The sequence below is a fragment of the Pelophylax lessonae genome (genome assembly GCF_965119305.1).
Source record: "Pelophylax lessonae genome assembly, chromosome: 9".
NCBI classification, from domain to species: Eukaryota; Metazoa; Chordata; class Amphibia; order Anura; family Ranidae; genus Pelophylax; species Pelophylax lessonae.
Genome location: NC_138776.1, coordinates 29,186,129 through 29,202,697, shown reverse-complemented (window position 1 = coordinate 29,202,697; position 16,569 = coordinate 29,186,129). Strand labels below are relative to the sequence as shown.

Here is a 16,569-nt window from a genome sequence, read left to right as displayed (position 1 = left end):
AAAAAATAAAAATCGCACAGGTGATCAAATACCACCAAAAGAAAGCTCTGTTTGTGGAAAAAAAAAAAAGAATGTCAATTTTGTTTGGGTATAGCGTTGCACGGCCTCGCAATTGTCCGTTAAAGTCACGCAGTGCCGAATCGCAAAATAGGGCCTGGTCTTTGAGCAGCCAAATCCTCCGGGGCTAAAGTGGTTAAAGAACTATCTACAGAAGTAAATTCAATTTTGGGATGAAGCACAACGCTGCTTCTGTCAGTTTTGTTATCCAGCAGTCAGATCAGAGTTAGCATACTGTCACGCATACTAAGGTGGGCTGCATTGATACTAACCTGTTCACCAGTGTGCCATAACATTCTTCCATTGTATGTATTACAATTTCAAACTGTTACTATGAAACTACCACAGTGCTAAGACCCAATGTGTGTGGTCCCTTCTGAGCTGGTGCCTTGACTTGCACCGCATACACACTGCCTAAATTGCCGTTAGGTGTCTACACCTACAGAAGTAGGTAGGGGAATGCAATTGTGTGAAAATTAAAAAATTGCACCATATACAGTTCTTCTGGAATTTAAATGAATGAGAGTTTACAATGATCAATGATCTCAATGAAAGAACCAGGGTTTGTGTTAGAAGCCAACTTGAAACCAGCTATTTGGTGGGTGGATTCTGCCATAGATCCTCATTCAGTTCTGTGTGTAATTGCCAGGATTTTTGCATTCTTGCATTTCACCACCCTATGTCAAAGAACCCCATAACACCTTCCAAAGTCTGAGTCCTTCGTATGCTCACCATGAAGACAAATTTGACGGTGGTTTCTCCTACATCCAGAGCATCTTGGCCAAATGTGTACTGGACCCGGATGGTGTATTGTGTACCACACTGCAGATCTTCTCTGGGGCCCTGCAGCTGCACAAAGCTATCGGTGCGGGAGAAGAATCGGTCGACAGATAGATAGTCATTGGAGTAAGTGGGCACAATCCAGTTGTCATCATAACATACTTGTTGAGTCATGTATATCAGCTGTTGAGTAACAAGCATAAAATGAATCCCAACACACCTTAGTAAACACTATAGTATTAGCCACAACCTATTCATCTTTAAAAAGAGCATACCTATCATTCAGGTTCTTTAAAGCCTAACTTTTTTTAATAGAGTGGGAAGGAGTTAAAACAGACAGCAATACCCTAAAGCCTAGTACACATAGGTCAAATGTCAGCCAGGTTTGGCCTGTTCAATAGGAACCGGCCGATATTGGCCGTGTGTATGGTAGCCAGTCCTACAGAAGCCGGCCAAACTGAGTGAAGGCTCACCACTGAAAAAGGTCTTGTTTTGGCTGCCCCCCCCCCCCCCCGTCATAACAAAATAGCTCAGCAGAGGAGATCGCTGTACTAACATTGGATTGGTAGTACGGATTTGTGTAATGGTCAATGAACAAAGATAAGAAACATCATAGATCTCAACGCATTTCATTAAACACTGTTCACTTCATCAGGAGTTTGATGTTTCTGTAAGGGTGTAGATAATAAAGGTAGCCACAAATGTTCACTTCATCAGGAGTTTGATGTTTCTGTAAGGGTGTAGATAATAAAGGTAGCCACAAATTAAACCAAATGGCTTTTTAAAGGAGGCTCTGATGTGTACTAATCACTGGATTTTCTTCAGCTTCATCGTGATCTGTGTTCCTGTGCTCCTGCTGACTTATCTCTAGTTGCTGACCCAACTTGCTCCTGACCTTGCTCTGTAGTTTCTGGATACTGACCTCGGCCTGTCCTTGACTATTCTGTAACTACTTCCTTGATTCTGACCTCAGTCCGCTACTTGAATATGCTTCCTCCTGTCTAACCGTGTATGACCTTGGCTTGCCTCAAATACATTTCTAAACCTGGCAGTTACCTGCATCTGTTTCTGAGTGTATCAAGTGTTCACACCATGTTTCCAAGGCTCTTCATTCGGGTGCACCCTGCAATCTGCCAACCATGTTCCTTTCCTGGAGGGTCTCCACCTGCTACCTAGCTACCCCCCGTCCATGCCATGTTGAGGCTTTTACCTCGGTCACCACATTTAGGGGTGTTCAGACAAGAGCTGCAAGGGAAGCCCTCTCATCAGCTCAGCCTCCAACTTTGGTACAAGGCAATCACTTTCCGTTAGGGACCCCAACTGAACATTTTTGGTATGTGCTCACTGGGTTTGTGTTGGGTTCCTATACATGTGAAATTTCATTCAGAGCAAAAGACTCTGGATGGAGAAATAGACTCTAACCAGTTAGGTGCAATTCATGTTTGTATGACTAGATGTACCGAACACACACAGAATTACTCTCAAGTGCTGCAGGATGAGTTGGCTAAAAAATATATAGATTAACTAAACACATTAAAGAAAGATATTCATTTGCCCATAGACACTGCAATACCTGAAGGTTGACACTTGAATCGGTAAATGTCGACGTATCAACTTCATATTGTGCTCTGCCATTCTCATCAGATGTCAGGTTCCCAACAGTCTTTCCGTTCACTTGGAGTTGCACCACCTTGCCACTGTCAGGTTGACCCAGTGCATTCTCAACAATAATCTGTAAAGGAAAATAAGGCATGCATTTTCCACAATACATGTTCCAATTAAATTGCCCTTACATCTTCTTTTCAAGTTTATCTGCTTTGTCATTAATCCTTCACAACTTTTTTTTACTGGTTTATGTACATGATCTTGCACTATGGATAACAGCCCACATCGTAAAACTTTGACCTTTCAAGACGATAGCAAGTTGGATTTTGAGTAATGTTGGAGGCATAGCTCATAATCGCTTTAAAAAAAGAACCCAAACCATTTTAACTGACAAAAACACATAAGCTATTAACGTTGAAAAAAAGAAAAAGAGAAGAACCTAGCGGGTCTACAATGTTGGAAAACTCAACCCCAAAAAGGGGAATTAGCCCCCATTATTCTTCTCACCATGGGACTTTCTAGGCTGTGAGGTTGTCATAAATTGGAAGATCAAACGAAGATTTTAAAACAACATCTTTATTAATTTTATTAAAAAAGAGATAAAAGCATAATATATAAAAAAACGTTTTTTACAACCATATTGCAGGCATGTCTGCCTGGATACATTCAATGTAGACACAGAACTGATAGGTCCTAAGCGTTTCGCTGAGCATTGTGCTCGTTCAATAGCTTCTTCAGGGACCACATGTAGCACTGATTCTGGAAATTGAATCAGCATGGCAGCCAGGTAAGTAGGCTTTTCAGGAGCAGAGGTCAGCAATGGAAGCAGCCATCTTTTTCCCATTACAGATTTGTGTTAGACTTCTAATAAAAGCTGACAGAGCATACAAATGCAATGACGATAAGCTCCTGTTAGAATACAGCCACATACAATTCAAGTGGGCAACTATAGGTTAAATTTTTTTTTCCCATTTTGGATTGAGCATCTCCCTTCACTGGAGATCTCCCTTCACTTCCTGTCCCATAACCAAACAGGAAGTGCAAATTAAGGGAATTCCTTGGGGACCCCCAGGTCACCAGAACTAGTGTGTAGTGATCGACCAATATAGTTTTTTTAAAGCCGATACTCATATTTTGGCCATTGAATATCGGTATATACCTTCCGGGTTTTTACATGGAGATCCGATCAGAGCCGAATGGTTGCCCGGGTCTCCTGGTGGGACGGGAGACCCGGGCAAGCCGCGGAAAGTGGTGGGAGGGGGGGGGCGTCCCCGCTCCTTGTAATGACAGCCGAGCGGCTTCTCAGCTGCATCGGTTGTCATTACAAGACAGCCGACCGTCGGTTATGGATGCCGGTACCGGAGTGATGCCTCTAGTTGCAGGCATCACTCCGGTACAGCACTTTCCCGAAATATCGGCAATATCGGTAACCTCCGGGGCCGATTCCAATATATCGGGGAAAGTGCATATTGGCCCTCGATATATTGCCATTGCCGATAATCGGTCGATCCCTACTAGTGTGCATCCAAAACTAAAAAAAAAAAGTTTTGCTTTTAGTTATACTTTAAGAAGTTCTGGGATTTAGATCAAACAAGTACTATATATGTCTTGGCCACTAGTATACCAACTTTGCCATAACAATACAATAAACTAACATTAAAAAAAGAATAAAACAAACTCACCCCCACAGCATAAGGAATTCTTTTTTTGAAATATGGAAGCATAACCTTATTGTCAAAATAGGTTCGGCCCAACTGGCTGGTGATAGAGATGGTTTTGGTTTCAGTCACTTGGACATCTGTCAAAGAAAACAACACAAAACCTCATGCCGGTGTACACACATCAGAAAGGATTAGAGTACAGGCAGGGTACATTTTTAAAGCAGATCTGTACCCACCTCAATAAAGGTTTTTTGATACCCAGATTTGCTGTAAAATATATTGCCAGTGAATTTCAATTATATATGTATTACCTCTACTATTTCAGTTACTGGCTTAACCCCACTCCCCCCATCCTCCATCCTATATATGTAGACAGAGTAGTGGATAAGGTGATTTAAAAAAAAAAGTCTATTAGCTGAGACTGGAAAATGTTCCACAGTCTGCAATAAGTCCAGGTTCGACAGTTTGGATCAAGCCCTTACATAGGTCTCCTAACTGTATCTCATCATGTGTTCATTCATACCCACGGTTTTAGTCCTGAGGAAGGAGGAGGCTTTTCCCCAGAAACATATTGGCTTCATCTGATACCCTTGTTCAATAAACACTTCAAATAGACCATCTTGTGTCAATAATTGTTGTACTGGGATCTACCTAATACCCAACTCCAGTGTTTTGTCATCCATTAAGTGTTCTCCGAAAGGCCATAAGAGAGAAAGCAGCCCGAGACCAGAAACAGATCCATCTACACAGCAAATTCACTTCAACCTTTGTAAAGAGGACTGAATTCTACGTATCCAATAATATACATAGTTACATAGTAGTTGAGGTTGAATAAAGACAGGTAGGTGTGTGTGGACGTATTCATTTCCCATATCCCTGAATGTTTTGATCTTGGAGATGTAAGTCCAAGAGTCTTTTAAAAGTAACCAAGTTACCACTAGTGATGTCGCGAACCTAAAATTCGCCGTTCGCGAACGGCGAACGCGAACATCGGCAAATGTCCGCGAACCGGCGAACCGGGCGAACCGCCATAGAGTTCAATAGGCAGGCGAATTTTAAAACACACAGGGACTCTTTCTGGCCACAATAGTGATGGAAAAGTTGTTTCAAGGGGACTAACACCTGGACTGTGGCATGCCGGAGGGGGATCCATGGCAAAACTCCCATGGAAAATTACGTAGTTGACGCAGAGTCGGGTTTTGATCCATAAAGGGCATAAATCACCTAACATTCCTAAATTGTTTGGAATAACGTGCTTTAAAACATCCAGTGTGTGAATACGATCAGGTATGATGTTTTATCGGTCAAGTAGTGTAAGGGTTACGCCCGCTTCACAGTGACAGACCAAACTCTGACAGACCAAACTCCCCGTTTAACAACAGTCAGTCAGTCCATTTGCACAACCGCAAACTCCCCATTTGCACAAGGTTGGATACCAAGCTAGCCATGTCCCGTTCCTTGTCCTCACTGACATCATTGAAGGTCTCTTCCTCCACCCAGCCACATACAACACCAAGGGTCCCCGAAAGGTGAAAACAAGCCCCCTGGGACGCCTGCTGTGGCTGGTATTCCACCTCCTCAAAGCCACCTTCCTCCTCTGACTTCTCTTCTTCAGACTCCTCTCTCTGCGTTACCACAGGTCCAGCAATTGACAACGACAAGGCTGCTTCTGGTGGTGATGGGGAGTGGACCACAACTCTTCCTCTTCATGCTCATCTACAGCCTGATCCAGTACTCTTCGCAGGGCACGCTCCAGAAAAAACGCATATGGGATGAGGTCGATGATGTTGCCTTGGGTTCGACTGACCACCAGGGTTGTCACCTCCGCAAAAGGACGCATGAGCCTACAGCCATTGTTCATGAGCATTCAGTAACGCGGCCAAAAAATACCCAGCTCCGCAGAAAGAATGAAAGAAAATGAATGTTTTTCTATGAAAAATTATCCTGCGGATCGCTTTTGGTCTGTTCACAATGAAGCAACGACCTTATCATCTGGGGTGTGCCAACACACTCCTAGAGGTGATCGCTTCATTGTGATACGCAAGCCCCTTCACCACGACAAGGTAACGATCACAAAGGGGAATTGACACATGTATGTGCCTTTTTTTTTGTTTTTTGTTTTTTTGCAGCCACAGTGTAGCACCAGAGGCCAGAAAAATTAGGCATGTACACATGCATGAAAAAGCAGGTATTGTTGCAGCCGCTGCTGTAGCAGCGGCCTGAAAAATTGAGGTTTTCAAGGCAGAAAGTGCACTAAAACATTGCGGCTTGAACCGTAGTTGGTGGCGGAGACGTCACGTAAGTCATCCGGCATGCAGAGAATGATTAAAGACAGCAGCGTGTGGACCATTTTTAGGCCAAGGCATCTCAGTCATCACCAGGCCTTTTTTAGTCAAATGCATCCCCCACTGTCAGTCCCTTCGGGATCCATGCCTCATTCATCTTAATAAACGTGAGGTAATCAAGACTTTTTTGACCTAGGCGACTTCTCTTCTCAGTAACAATACCTCCTGCTGCGCTGAAGGTCCTTTCTGACAGCACACTTGAAGCGGGGCAGGCCAGAAGTTCAATGGAAAATTGGGATAGCTCAGGCCACAGGTCAAGCCTGCACACCCAGTAGTCAAGGGGTTCATCGCTCCTCAGAGTGTCGATATCTGCAGTTAAGGCAAGGTAGTCTGCTACCTGTCGGTCGAGTCGTTCTCTGAGGGTGGACCCCGAAGGGCTGTGGCGATGCATAGGACTAAAAAAGCTCCGCATGTCCTCCATCAACAAGACGTCTGTAAAGCGTCCTGTCCTTGCCGGCGTGGTTGTGGTGGTAGGAGGAGGATTACTTTCACCTCTTCCCCTGTTGGATTCCCGTTGTGCTGTGACATCACCCTTATATGCTGTGTAAAGCATACTTTTCAACTTATTTTGTAGCTGCTGCATCCTTTGCGACTGCCGGTATTTGGGTAACATATCAGAGACTTTCTGCTTATACCGGGGGTCTAGTAGCGTGGACACCCAGTACAGGTCGTTCTCCTTCAGCCTTTTTATACGAGGGTCCCTCAACAGGCATGACAGCATGAAAGACCCCATTTGCACAAGGTTGGATGCCGAGCTACTCATGTCCAATTCCTCGTCCTCACTGATGTCATTGAAGGTGTGTTCTTCCCCCCAGCCACGTACAACACCACGGGTACCAGATAGGTGACAACGAGCACCCTGGGATGCCTGCTGTGGTTGGTGTTCCTCCTCCTCAAAGCCACATTCCTCCTCTGACTCCTCTTCCTCACACTCCTCTTCCAGTGTTGCCGCAGGTCCAGCAAGCGATGGTAAGGCTGTTTCTGGTGGTGGTGATGGTGACCACAACTCTTCCTCTTCACGCTCATCTACGGCCTGATCCAGCACTCTTCGCAGGGCACGCTCCAGGAAAAAAACATATGGGATGATGTCGCTGATGATGCCTTCGGTGCGACTCACTAGGTTTGTCACCTCCTCAAAAGGACGCATGAGCCTACAGGCATTGCGCATGAGCGTCCAGTAACGTGGCAAAAAAATACCCAGCTCCGCAGAGGCTGTCCTAGCACCCCGGTCATACAAATACTCGTTGACCGCTTTTTCTTGTTGGAGCAGGCGGTCGAACATTAGCAGTGTTGAATTCCAACGTGTCGGGCTGTCGCAAATCAAGCGCCTCACTGGCATGTTGTTTCGCCGCTGAATATCTGCAAAGTGCGCCATGGCCGTGTAGGAACGCCTGAAATGGCCACACACCTTCCTGGCCTGCTTGAGGACGTCCTGTAAGCCTGGGTACTTCTGCACAAAACGTTGCACAATCAGATTCAACACATGTGCCATGCACGGCACATGTGTCAACTCGCCCAAATTCAATGCCGCCAACAAATTGCTGCCGTTGTCACACACCACTTTGCCGATCTCCAGTTGGTGCGGGGTCAGCCACTGATCCACCTGTGCGTTCAGGGCGGACAGTAGTGCTGGTCCGGTGTGACTCTCTGCTTTCAGGCAAGTCAACCCCAAGACAGCGTGACACTGTCGTATCCGGCATGTGGAATAGCCCCTGGGGAGCTGGGGGGGTGCAGTTGGTGTGGAGCAAGACGCAACAGCAGAAGAGGACTCAGCCGAGGAGGTTAGCAAAGAGGATGGAGTAGGAGGAGTAGATAAGGTGGCAGCAGGCCTGCCTGCAAGTCGTGGCGGTGTCACCAACTCCTCTGCAGCAGAGCCACGCATTCCATGCTTGGCAGCCGCCAGCAGATTTACCCAATGCGCAGTGTAAGTTATATACCTGCCCTGACCGTGCTTTGCAGACCAGCTATCAGTGGTCAGATGGACCCTTGCCCCAACACTGTGTGCCAGACGTGACATGATTTCCTTTTCCACAATAGAGTACAGGTTGGGGATTGCCTTTTGTGAAAAATAATTTCGGCCGGGTACCTTCCACTGCGGTGTCCCAATAGACAAATTTTTTGAAGGCCTCAGACTCCACCAGCTTGTATGGTAAAAGCTGGCGGGCTAAGAGTTCCGACAAGCCAGCTGTCAGATGCCGGGCAAGGGGGTGACTCTGTGAGATTGGCTTCTTACGCTCAAACATTTCCTTGACAGACACCTGACTGTGGGCAGGTGAGCAGGAACTGCTGAAGGTGAGAGGCGGAGGGGCGGGTTGTTGATAGGGGGCATGGAGGACAGCAGTGGTTGACGTGGCTGAAGATGCTGGACCAGGAGGAGGATGGTGGCTTTCAGTTTGTGTGCTGCTTTTACTCATGTGTTGATCCCATAGGCGTTTGTGATGTGAGATCATGTGCCTTCGCAAAGCAGTTGTACCTAGGTGGGTGTTGGACTTCCCACGACTCAGTTTATTTTGGCACAGGTTACAAATGGCATCGCTGATATCAGAGGCAGACACACAAAAAAAATGCCACACTGCTGAGCTTTGCAAGGATGGCATTCTGGTGGTGGCAACAGCTTGCGTTGATTGGTGTGCTGTCTGGCTGACCCCGGGTGCCGAATCTACATGCTGTCTGACTGCGCCACTAGCTCCTTGCGATGACCTCCTCCCCCTGCTTCCAACTCATCTCCTCCTCCTCTCTGTCTCCCCATCTGAACTTTCCCCCTCTTCTTCTGCTCTTCGAGCAGGCACCCAGGTGACATCCACAGACACATCGTCATCATCAGCCGCTTCACTTGACAACTCAGCAAAGGCAGCAGCAGCAGGTACAACATCATCATCATCATCATCATCACAATGTACGTCCATGTGTATAATGCTGCCTGACTGAGACATATCCCCGTTATCTACATCCTCTGGCACTAATAGTTGCGCATCACTTATTTTCTTCCAACTGATGTGAAAATAACTCCTCTGACGGATCAAGTGAAGCGGCTGTGGTGCTAGTGTTGGTGGTGGTGCCGGCGGGCTGGCGAGTGGTAAATTGAGAGGTGCCCGAAGCTGAGCTGGAGGAGGATGGTGCATTAAGGTTCCGAGCGGAAGCTGTAGACGATTGGGTGTCCTGTGTAAGCCAGTCAACTATGGCCTCAGAATTTTTTGAGTTTAGGGTCTGTGGTGGCCTCTGAACACTGGGCATTATTCTAGGGCCTAAGGAAATCACAGCACCACGACCACGACGGCCCTTGCGGGGTGGCCTGCCTCTGCCTGTCATTTTTTTTTTTTAATGTGTTGTACTATGAGTGCAAGGTGCTGTGCCACCCTATAGGAGTGTTGGGCAGTGGGTACAGTACACTCTGTGGACCTGACAGCAGTCACTGGCACCCAGGCAACTGCAATTAAAAAATATATATATTTTTTTTACTTTGCAAGCTGCTGTGCCACCTTATATATCAGTGGTGGGTGGGCAGTGGCACAGTACACTCTCTGTGGACCTGACAGCAGTCACTGGCACCCAGGCAACTGCAATTAAAAAATATATATATTTTTTTTTACTTTGCAACTGTGCCACCTTATATATCAGTGGTGGGTGGGCAGTGGCACAGTACACTCTCTGTGGACCTGACAGCAGTCACTGGCACCCAGGCAACTGCAATTAAAAAATATATATATATATATATTTTTTACTTTGCAAGCTGCTGTGCCACCTTATATATCAGTGGTGGGTGGGCAGTGGCACAGTACACTCTCTGTGGACCTGACAGCAGTCACTGGCACCCAGGCAACTGCAATTAAAAAATATATATTTTTTTTTTTACTTTGCAAGCTGCTGTGCCACCTTATATATCAGTGGTGGGTGGGCAGTGGCACAGTACACTCTCTGTGGACCTGACAGCAGTCACTGGCACCCAGGCAACTGCAATTAAAAAATATATATATATATATATATATTTTTTACTTTGCAAGCTGCTGTGCCACCTTATATATCAGTGGTGGGTGGGCACACAGTGGCACTGCAGTGGGCACAGTACACTCTGTGGACCTGACAGTCACTGGCAGCCCAGGCAACTGCAATAATAAAAAATATTTTTTTTTTTCAATTTGCAACAAGATGCTGTGCCACCGTATATATATCAGTGGTGGGCAGTGCACTGCAGTGGGTACAGTGCACTCTGTGAACCTGACACAGCACTCACTGCAATTATGACAGAGGAAAAAAAAATATTTTTTAAAATGCAAGGTACTGTGCCTGTGCCACCCGAAATGAGTGTGGTGTGCACACAGTACAGTCTGTGGTAGGTCTGTGGCCTCTCACACACAGCGGGCAGGCAACTGCAGTGTACAATAGAGATTATATATATATATATATATATATATATATAAAGAAAAAACTCTATTACCTTACCAGCCCTTAAAAGGGCTTTTGGGGACACTAGATATATATATATATATATATATATATATATATATATATATATATATATATATATATAAAAAAATACACAAATACCAGCCCTTAGAAGGGCTTTTTGGGGTGCTGTCCTTACAGCAGTAGTGGACCAAGAACACTGCAAGACCAGGAACACTGACTAACTGTCCCTAGCTTAACAGCAGCAGCAGCTCTCCCTACTCTCACTACACACACTGCTTCAGAATGATCTAAGATGGATGCTGCCCTTGCTTATTTATAGGAGGTGGGAGGGTGTGGGAGGGAGGTATGCTGATTGGCTGGAAATGTGCCTGCTGACTGTAAAGTTCAGGGTCAAAGTTTGCCTCAATGATGTATTATGGGGGGCGGACCGAACATCGCATATGTTCGCCCGCAGCGGCGAACGCGAACATGCTAAGTTCGCCGGGAACTGTCCGCCGGCGAACAGTTCTGTACATCTCTAGTTACCACCATTTGTGGAAGAGAATTCCACAATCTTATTGCCCTTACTGTAAAAAACCCATTACGTAGCCTAAGGGTAAATCGCTTCTCCTCTAGTTATGTATTATGTATTGTATGGCCTCGTGTCCTTTTACAATCCTTTCGACTGAATCGTTTTTTTTTCTTTGCTTAGATCACCGTTGAGGTATTTGTAAATCACTATCATGTCCCCTCTCAGGTGTCTCTTCTCTAGAGAGAATAAATCAAGTGCTTGTAAACGCGCCTCATAATTTAGGTCCTCCAATCCCCTAATTAGCTTCTTCTTTGGACTCTTTCCAGTTCCAGCACATCCTTTCTGAGGATTGGTGACCAGAACTGGACAGAGTACTCCAGTACTAAATATTATTGGATACATTTTATTAGATTTATTTTATTGTATATATCCAATAATATCACTACCTCACTCCTAATATTCTAGCACTGTCACACCTATGCAGTACATCAGCTTTTGAGGCATTTAGCAATCCTGAACAACTTTATTTTGCTTTGTCCTTCATTACCTTTACAAATTTACAATTGTGAAAGCCACAGGTATAATAAGATTATAGAGTGAATAATCTACAGATATTCCGTGTTAACTTCCCTTCATGCATGGCCTTGACATTTTATTCATTTTTATTCCTCATTTGCTTGATAAGAGCATGCTTGCTAATATGTGGCATTTGGGCTGGAGCAGGCTGAAGCAAAGAAGTCTTATATAAGTAGAGATTTTGGCAACTACCGCCTTACTAAAAGTGACATTTTACCATAGATACCATTAACTTCACCATATGCCTAGGCATTTGGTGAACTGATGTCAGCTAAAAGAAAATGTCAGTGTTTATAAATGATTGACTGGCTGTATCTGAAGGTCCAAGCCATTAAAGCCAATGGCGTATGGTCATGTGACCAGTCACTGTGAAAGTCAAGAGAAGAGCTTTTTAATACATTTTCTTTATAGGAAGAGAGCAGGATGGAAGGTGCTTAATAATAGATTACTTCTAATTCAGGTCTGTTTGCCGATTGGCATAGTAGTCTACAAATTTGATGACAACCTTAAAGAGGAACTGCAGTCTGCTCATATACTTTGTAATAAAAACATTTTTGCCATTCTGAAGCTTCCTTCCAACCACTTTGCATAACATTGTATATATACTGCGATTCTGTACTTGCCAAATATGCTGAAGAAATCTCCTTTCACTAAGTCTGACTGTAGCCATTTTAACTGTGGGCTGCTGAAGCTGCTGCCTGTTTACTTCCTGGATTTTCACAGACACACACACATGCACATAGACATATGAAAATGTCCAAATTGGGCAAAAAGTGTCAATATTTTGTGAGGCCGCCATTATTTTCCAGCACTGCCTTAAGCCTCTTGGGCATAGAGTTCACCAGAACTTCACAGGTTGCCACTGGAGTCCATTTCCACTCTTCCATGATGACATCACGGAGCTGGTGGATGTTAGAGACCTTGTGCTCCTCCATCTTCCGTTTGAGGATGCCCCACGGATGCTCAATAGGGTTTAGGTCTGGAGACATGCTTGGCCAGTCTATCACCTTTACCCTCAGCTTCTTTAGCTAGGCAGTGGTTGTCTTAGAGGTGTGTTTGGAGTCGATCATGTTGGAATACTGCCCTGCGGCCCAGTCTCCGAAGGGAGGGGATCATTCTCTGCATCAATATGTCACAGTACATGTTGGCATTCATGGTTCCCTCCATGAACTGTAGCTCCCCAGTGCCGATAGCACTCATGCAGCCTCAGACCATGACACTACCACCACCATGCTTGACTGTAGGCAAGACACACCTGTCTTTGTACTCCTCATCTGGTTGCTACTACACACGCTTGACACCATCTGAGCCAAATAAGTTTATCTTGATCTCATCAGACCACAGGACATGGTTCCAGTAATCCATGTCCTTAGTCTGCTTGTCTTCAGCAAATTGTTTGTGGGCTTTCTTGTGCATCATCTTCCTTCTGGGATGACAGCCATGTGGTGTATGGTCTGAGCCCTGACAGGATGACCCCCCCACCCCTGCAGCCTCTGCAGCAATGCTGGCAGCACTCATACGTCTATTTCCCAAAGACAACCTCTGTATATGGCACTGAGCACATGCACTCAACTTCTTTGGTCGACCATGGCAAGGCCTGTTCTGAGTGGAATCTGTCCTGTTAAACTGTTATATGGTCTTGACCACCGTGCTGCAGCTCAGTTTCAGGGTCTTGGCAATCTTCTTATAGCCTAGGCCATCTTTATGAAGAGCAACCATTCTTTTTTTCAGATCCTCAGATAGTTCTTTGCCACGAGGTGCCATGTTGAACTTCCAGTGACCAGGATGAGAGAGTGAGAGTGATAACATCAAATTTAGCACACCTGCTCCCCATTAACACCTGAGACCTCGTAACACTAATGAGTCACATGACACCAGGGAGGGAAAATGGCTAATTGGGCCCAATTTGAACATTTTCACCTAGGGGTGTACTCACTTTTGTTGCCAGCGGTTTTGACATTAATGGCTGGGTGTTGAGTTATTTTGAAGGGACAGCAAATTTACACTGTTATACAAGCTGTATACTCACTACTTTACATTGTAGCAAAGTGTCATTTCTTTAGCGTTGTCACATGAAAAGATATAATAAAATATTTACAAAAATGTGAGTGGTGTACTCACTTTTGTGAGATACTATATATACATATATACTCACACAGACACAGGCATACATATACACAGACAGACAGACACATTTAGACCACTGCTTGCCTGCACATTTCTCCTCTCTGGATGAATACTTATGGATCTCTGCAGTCTCCTGTTATCTCCGCCCTCATCCAGCCCCCTCCACCTCTGCAGCTCTCATTGACTTTCCTATGACTCATCTCTTCCTTCCTTGCTGACAAACTCTGATGAGAGTTAGAGAAAGAGCTGTGTATGATGTCCTTAGCCTAGGCTAATTACCAGACAAGAAAGAGGAAGTGGGCTGTATAAGGTATTAACTGGCAGGAAAAAAAATGTTTTACTATCCAAAGTTCATCTAAGGCTCGCTATTTTCTAAATGTTTTGCAGGACAACTTTATGGGTCAGATGGTAAACACATCAACAAGAAACAATGCAATACTAGACCTACTGATTACTAACAATACAGGCCTTATCGCAGATGTAGAAATACGGGGCAACTTAGGAAACAGTGATCACAGGTCAATTCGTTTCAGTATAAATCAAAGAAATAGGAAACACAAGGGTAATAAAAGGACACTAAATTTCAAAAGAGCCAACTTCCCTAAGCTGCGCTTTGTTAGATGATATAAAATGGGAAAGAATCCTAGGAGCAAAGAACGCGGAGGAAAAATTGGAGTGCTTTAAGAGCATACTAAAAAAAGGTATTAACCAGTGCATTCCAATGGGGAATACGTTTAAAAGAGCTAAAATAAACCCTGGGTGGCTAAACTCCAATGTATGAATGCATATAAAAACTAAAGAAAGGCCTTCAAAAAATACAAGGCTGAGGGGTCATTGGCAGCATTCCAACATTACAAAGAATGCAATAAGAAATGTAAGATCAATCATACATATATATATGTAATCATAGCGGCTAAGATAGAACAGGAAATGCACATAGCGGAAGAGAGTAAAAAAAAAACCAAGAAATTCTTTAAGTATATAAATAGTAAGAAAGTGAGGCCAGAACATACCCCAAAAAGGACAATGAAGGTAATCTGGGTATAAAGGACAGAGAGAAGGCGAAGGTGCTAAATAAGTTCTTCTCCTCAGTCTTCACAAAAGAATTGGGGGATACAGTAACCTAGACTGTAATGTTAATAACACGTCACAGGAAGCACCCTCATGGTAAACAGAAAACAGACTCAGAACTAGACTTGAAAAACATAACATAAATAAGTCACCGGGACCAGATGGCTTACACCCGAGGGTCCATAAAGAACTCAGCCAGGTGATAGCCAGACCAATGTTTCAAATTTTTATGGATAGTCTACTGATGGGAATGGTACCAGTTCAATGGAAAAAAGCCAACGTGATACCAAAATTTAAAAAAGGGCTGAGATATATCTCTGGGAACTACAGCCCAGTTAGCCTAACATCAATAGCCTGCACGATATTGGAGGGGATGATAAGGGACTATATACAAGACTTTAGTAATGAAAACAGTATCATTAGTAGTAATCAGCATGGATTCATGAAAAATCGCTCTTGCAAGACCAATTTTTAAGCCTGCTATGAAGAAGTGAGCTGCCATCTAGATAAAGGAAGGCCTGTGGATGTGGTGTATCTGGATTTTGCAAAGGCATTTGATACAGTTGCCCACAAACGTTTACTGTACAAACTAAGATATGTAGGTATGGAACATAGGGCGAGTACCTGGATTGAAAACTGGCTTCAGGGGTGGGTCCAAAGGGTGGTGATAAATGGGGAGTACTCGGAATGGTCTGGTGTGGGAAGTGGGGTCCTCCAAGGTACTGTCCTGTGAGCAATCCTATTTAATTTGTTCATAAACGATCTGGAGGATGGGATAAACAGCTCAATCTCGTATTTGCGGACGATACTAAACTAAGCAGGGCAATAACTTCTGTGCAGGATGTGGAAACCTTACAAGAATACCTGAACAAAAAAATAGGGTAGGCATCTACATGACAAATGAGGTTTAATGTTGGAAAATGTAAGGTAATGCATTTCGGTGCCAGACGTTACTCACTAGGGGGAGAGCCTTTGGGGAAATCTAAGATGGAAAAGGACCTGGGGGTCCTAATAGATGACAAGCTCAGCAATGGCATGCAATGCCAAGTTGCTAAAAGTAAAGGCAACAGAATATTGGCATGCATAAAAAAGGGGATTCACTCCAGAGAAAAAATTATTATTCTCCAACTCTACAAGACTCTGGTCTGGCAGCATCTCGATTATGCCATCCAGTTCTGGGCACTGGTCCTCAGGAAGGATGTTCTGGAATTGGAGAGAGCCCAAAGAAGGGCAAAAAGCTAATAAAGGTAATGGAGGACTTCAGCTATGAGGAAAGACTACAAGCATTGAACTTATTCTCTCTGGAGGGGAGACGCTTGAGAGGGGATATGATCTCAATGTACAAATACAATACTGGTGACCCCAGCACAGGGAACAAACTATTCAGCGTAAGGGAATATAAAAGGACTCACGGCCATTCACTAAAATT

The 16,569-nt window shown here is 44.5% G+C and overlaps 1 protein-coding gene across 1 annotated transcript in view; it reads right to left on the bottom strand.

The window, feature by feature from the left end:
- LOC309564184 (ovostatin-like) overlaps positions 1-16,569 on the bottom strand; it is a 213,213-nt gene that overhangs the window by 131,552 nt on the left and 65,092 nt on the right. Inside the window, exons 10-12 of the mRNA XM_082268816.1 lie at positions 4,125-4,240; positions 2,411-2,569; positions 790-1,020 (exon numbers count right to left, since the gene is read on the bottom strand). Of these exons, the coding sequence (XP_082124942.1) occupies positions 790-1,020; positions 2,411-2,569; positions 4,125-4,240 (506 nt within the window). The remainder of the gene's footprint in view (positions 1-789; positions 1,021-2,410; positions 2,570-4,124; positions 4,241-16,569) is intronic.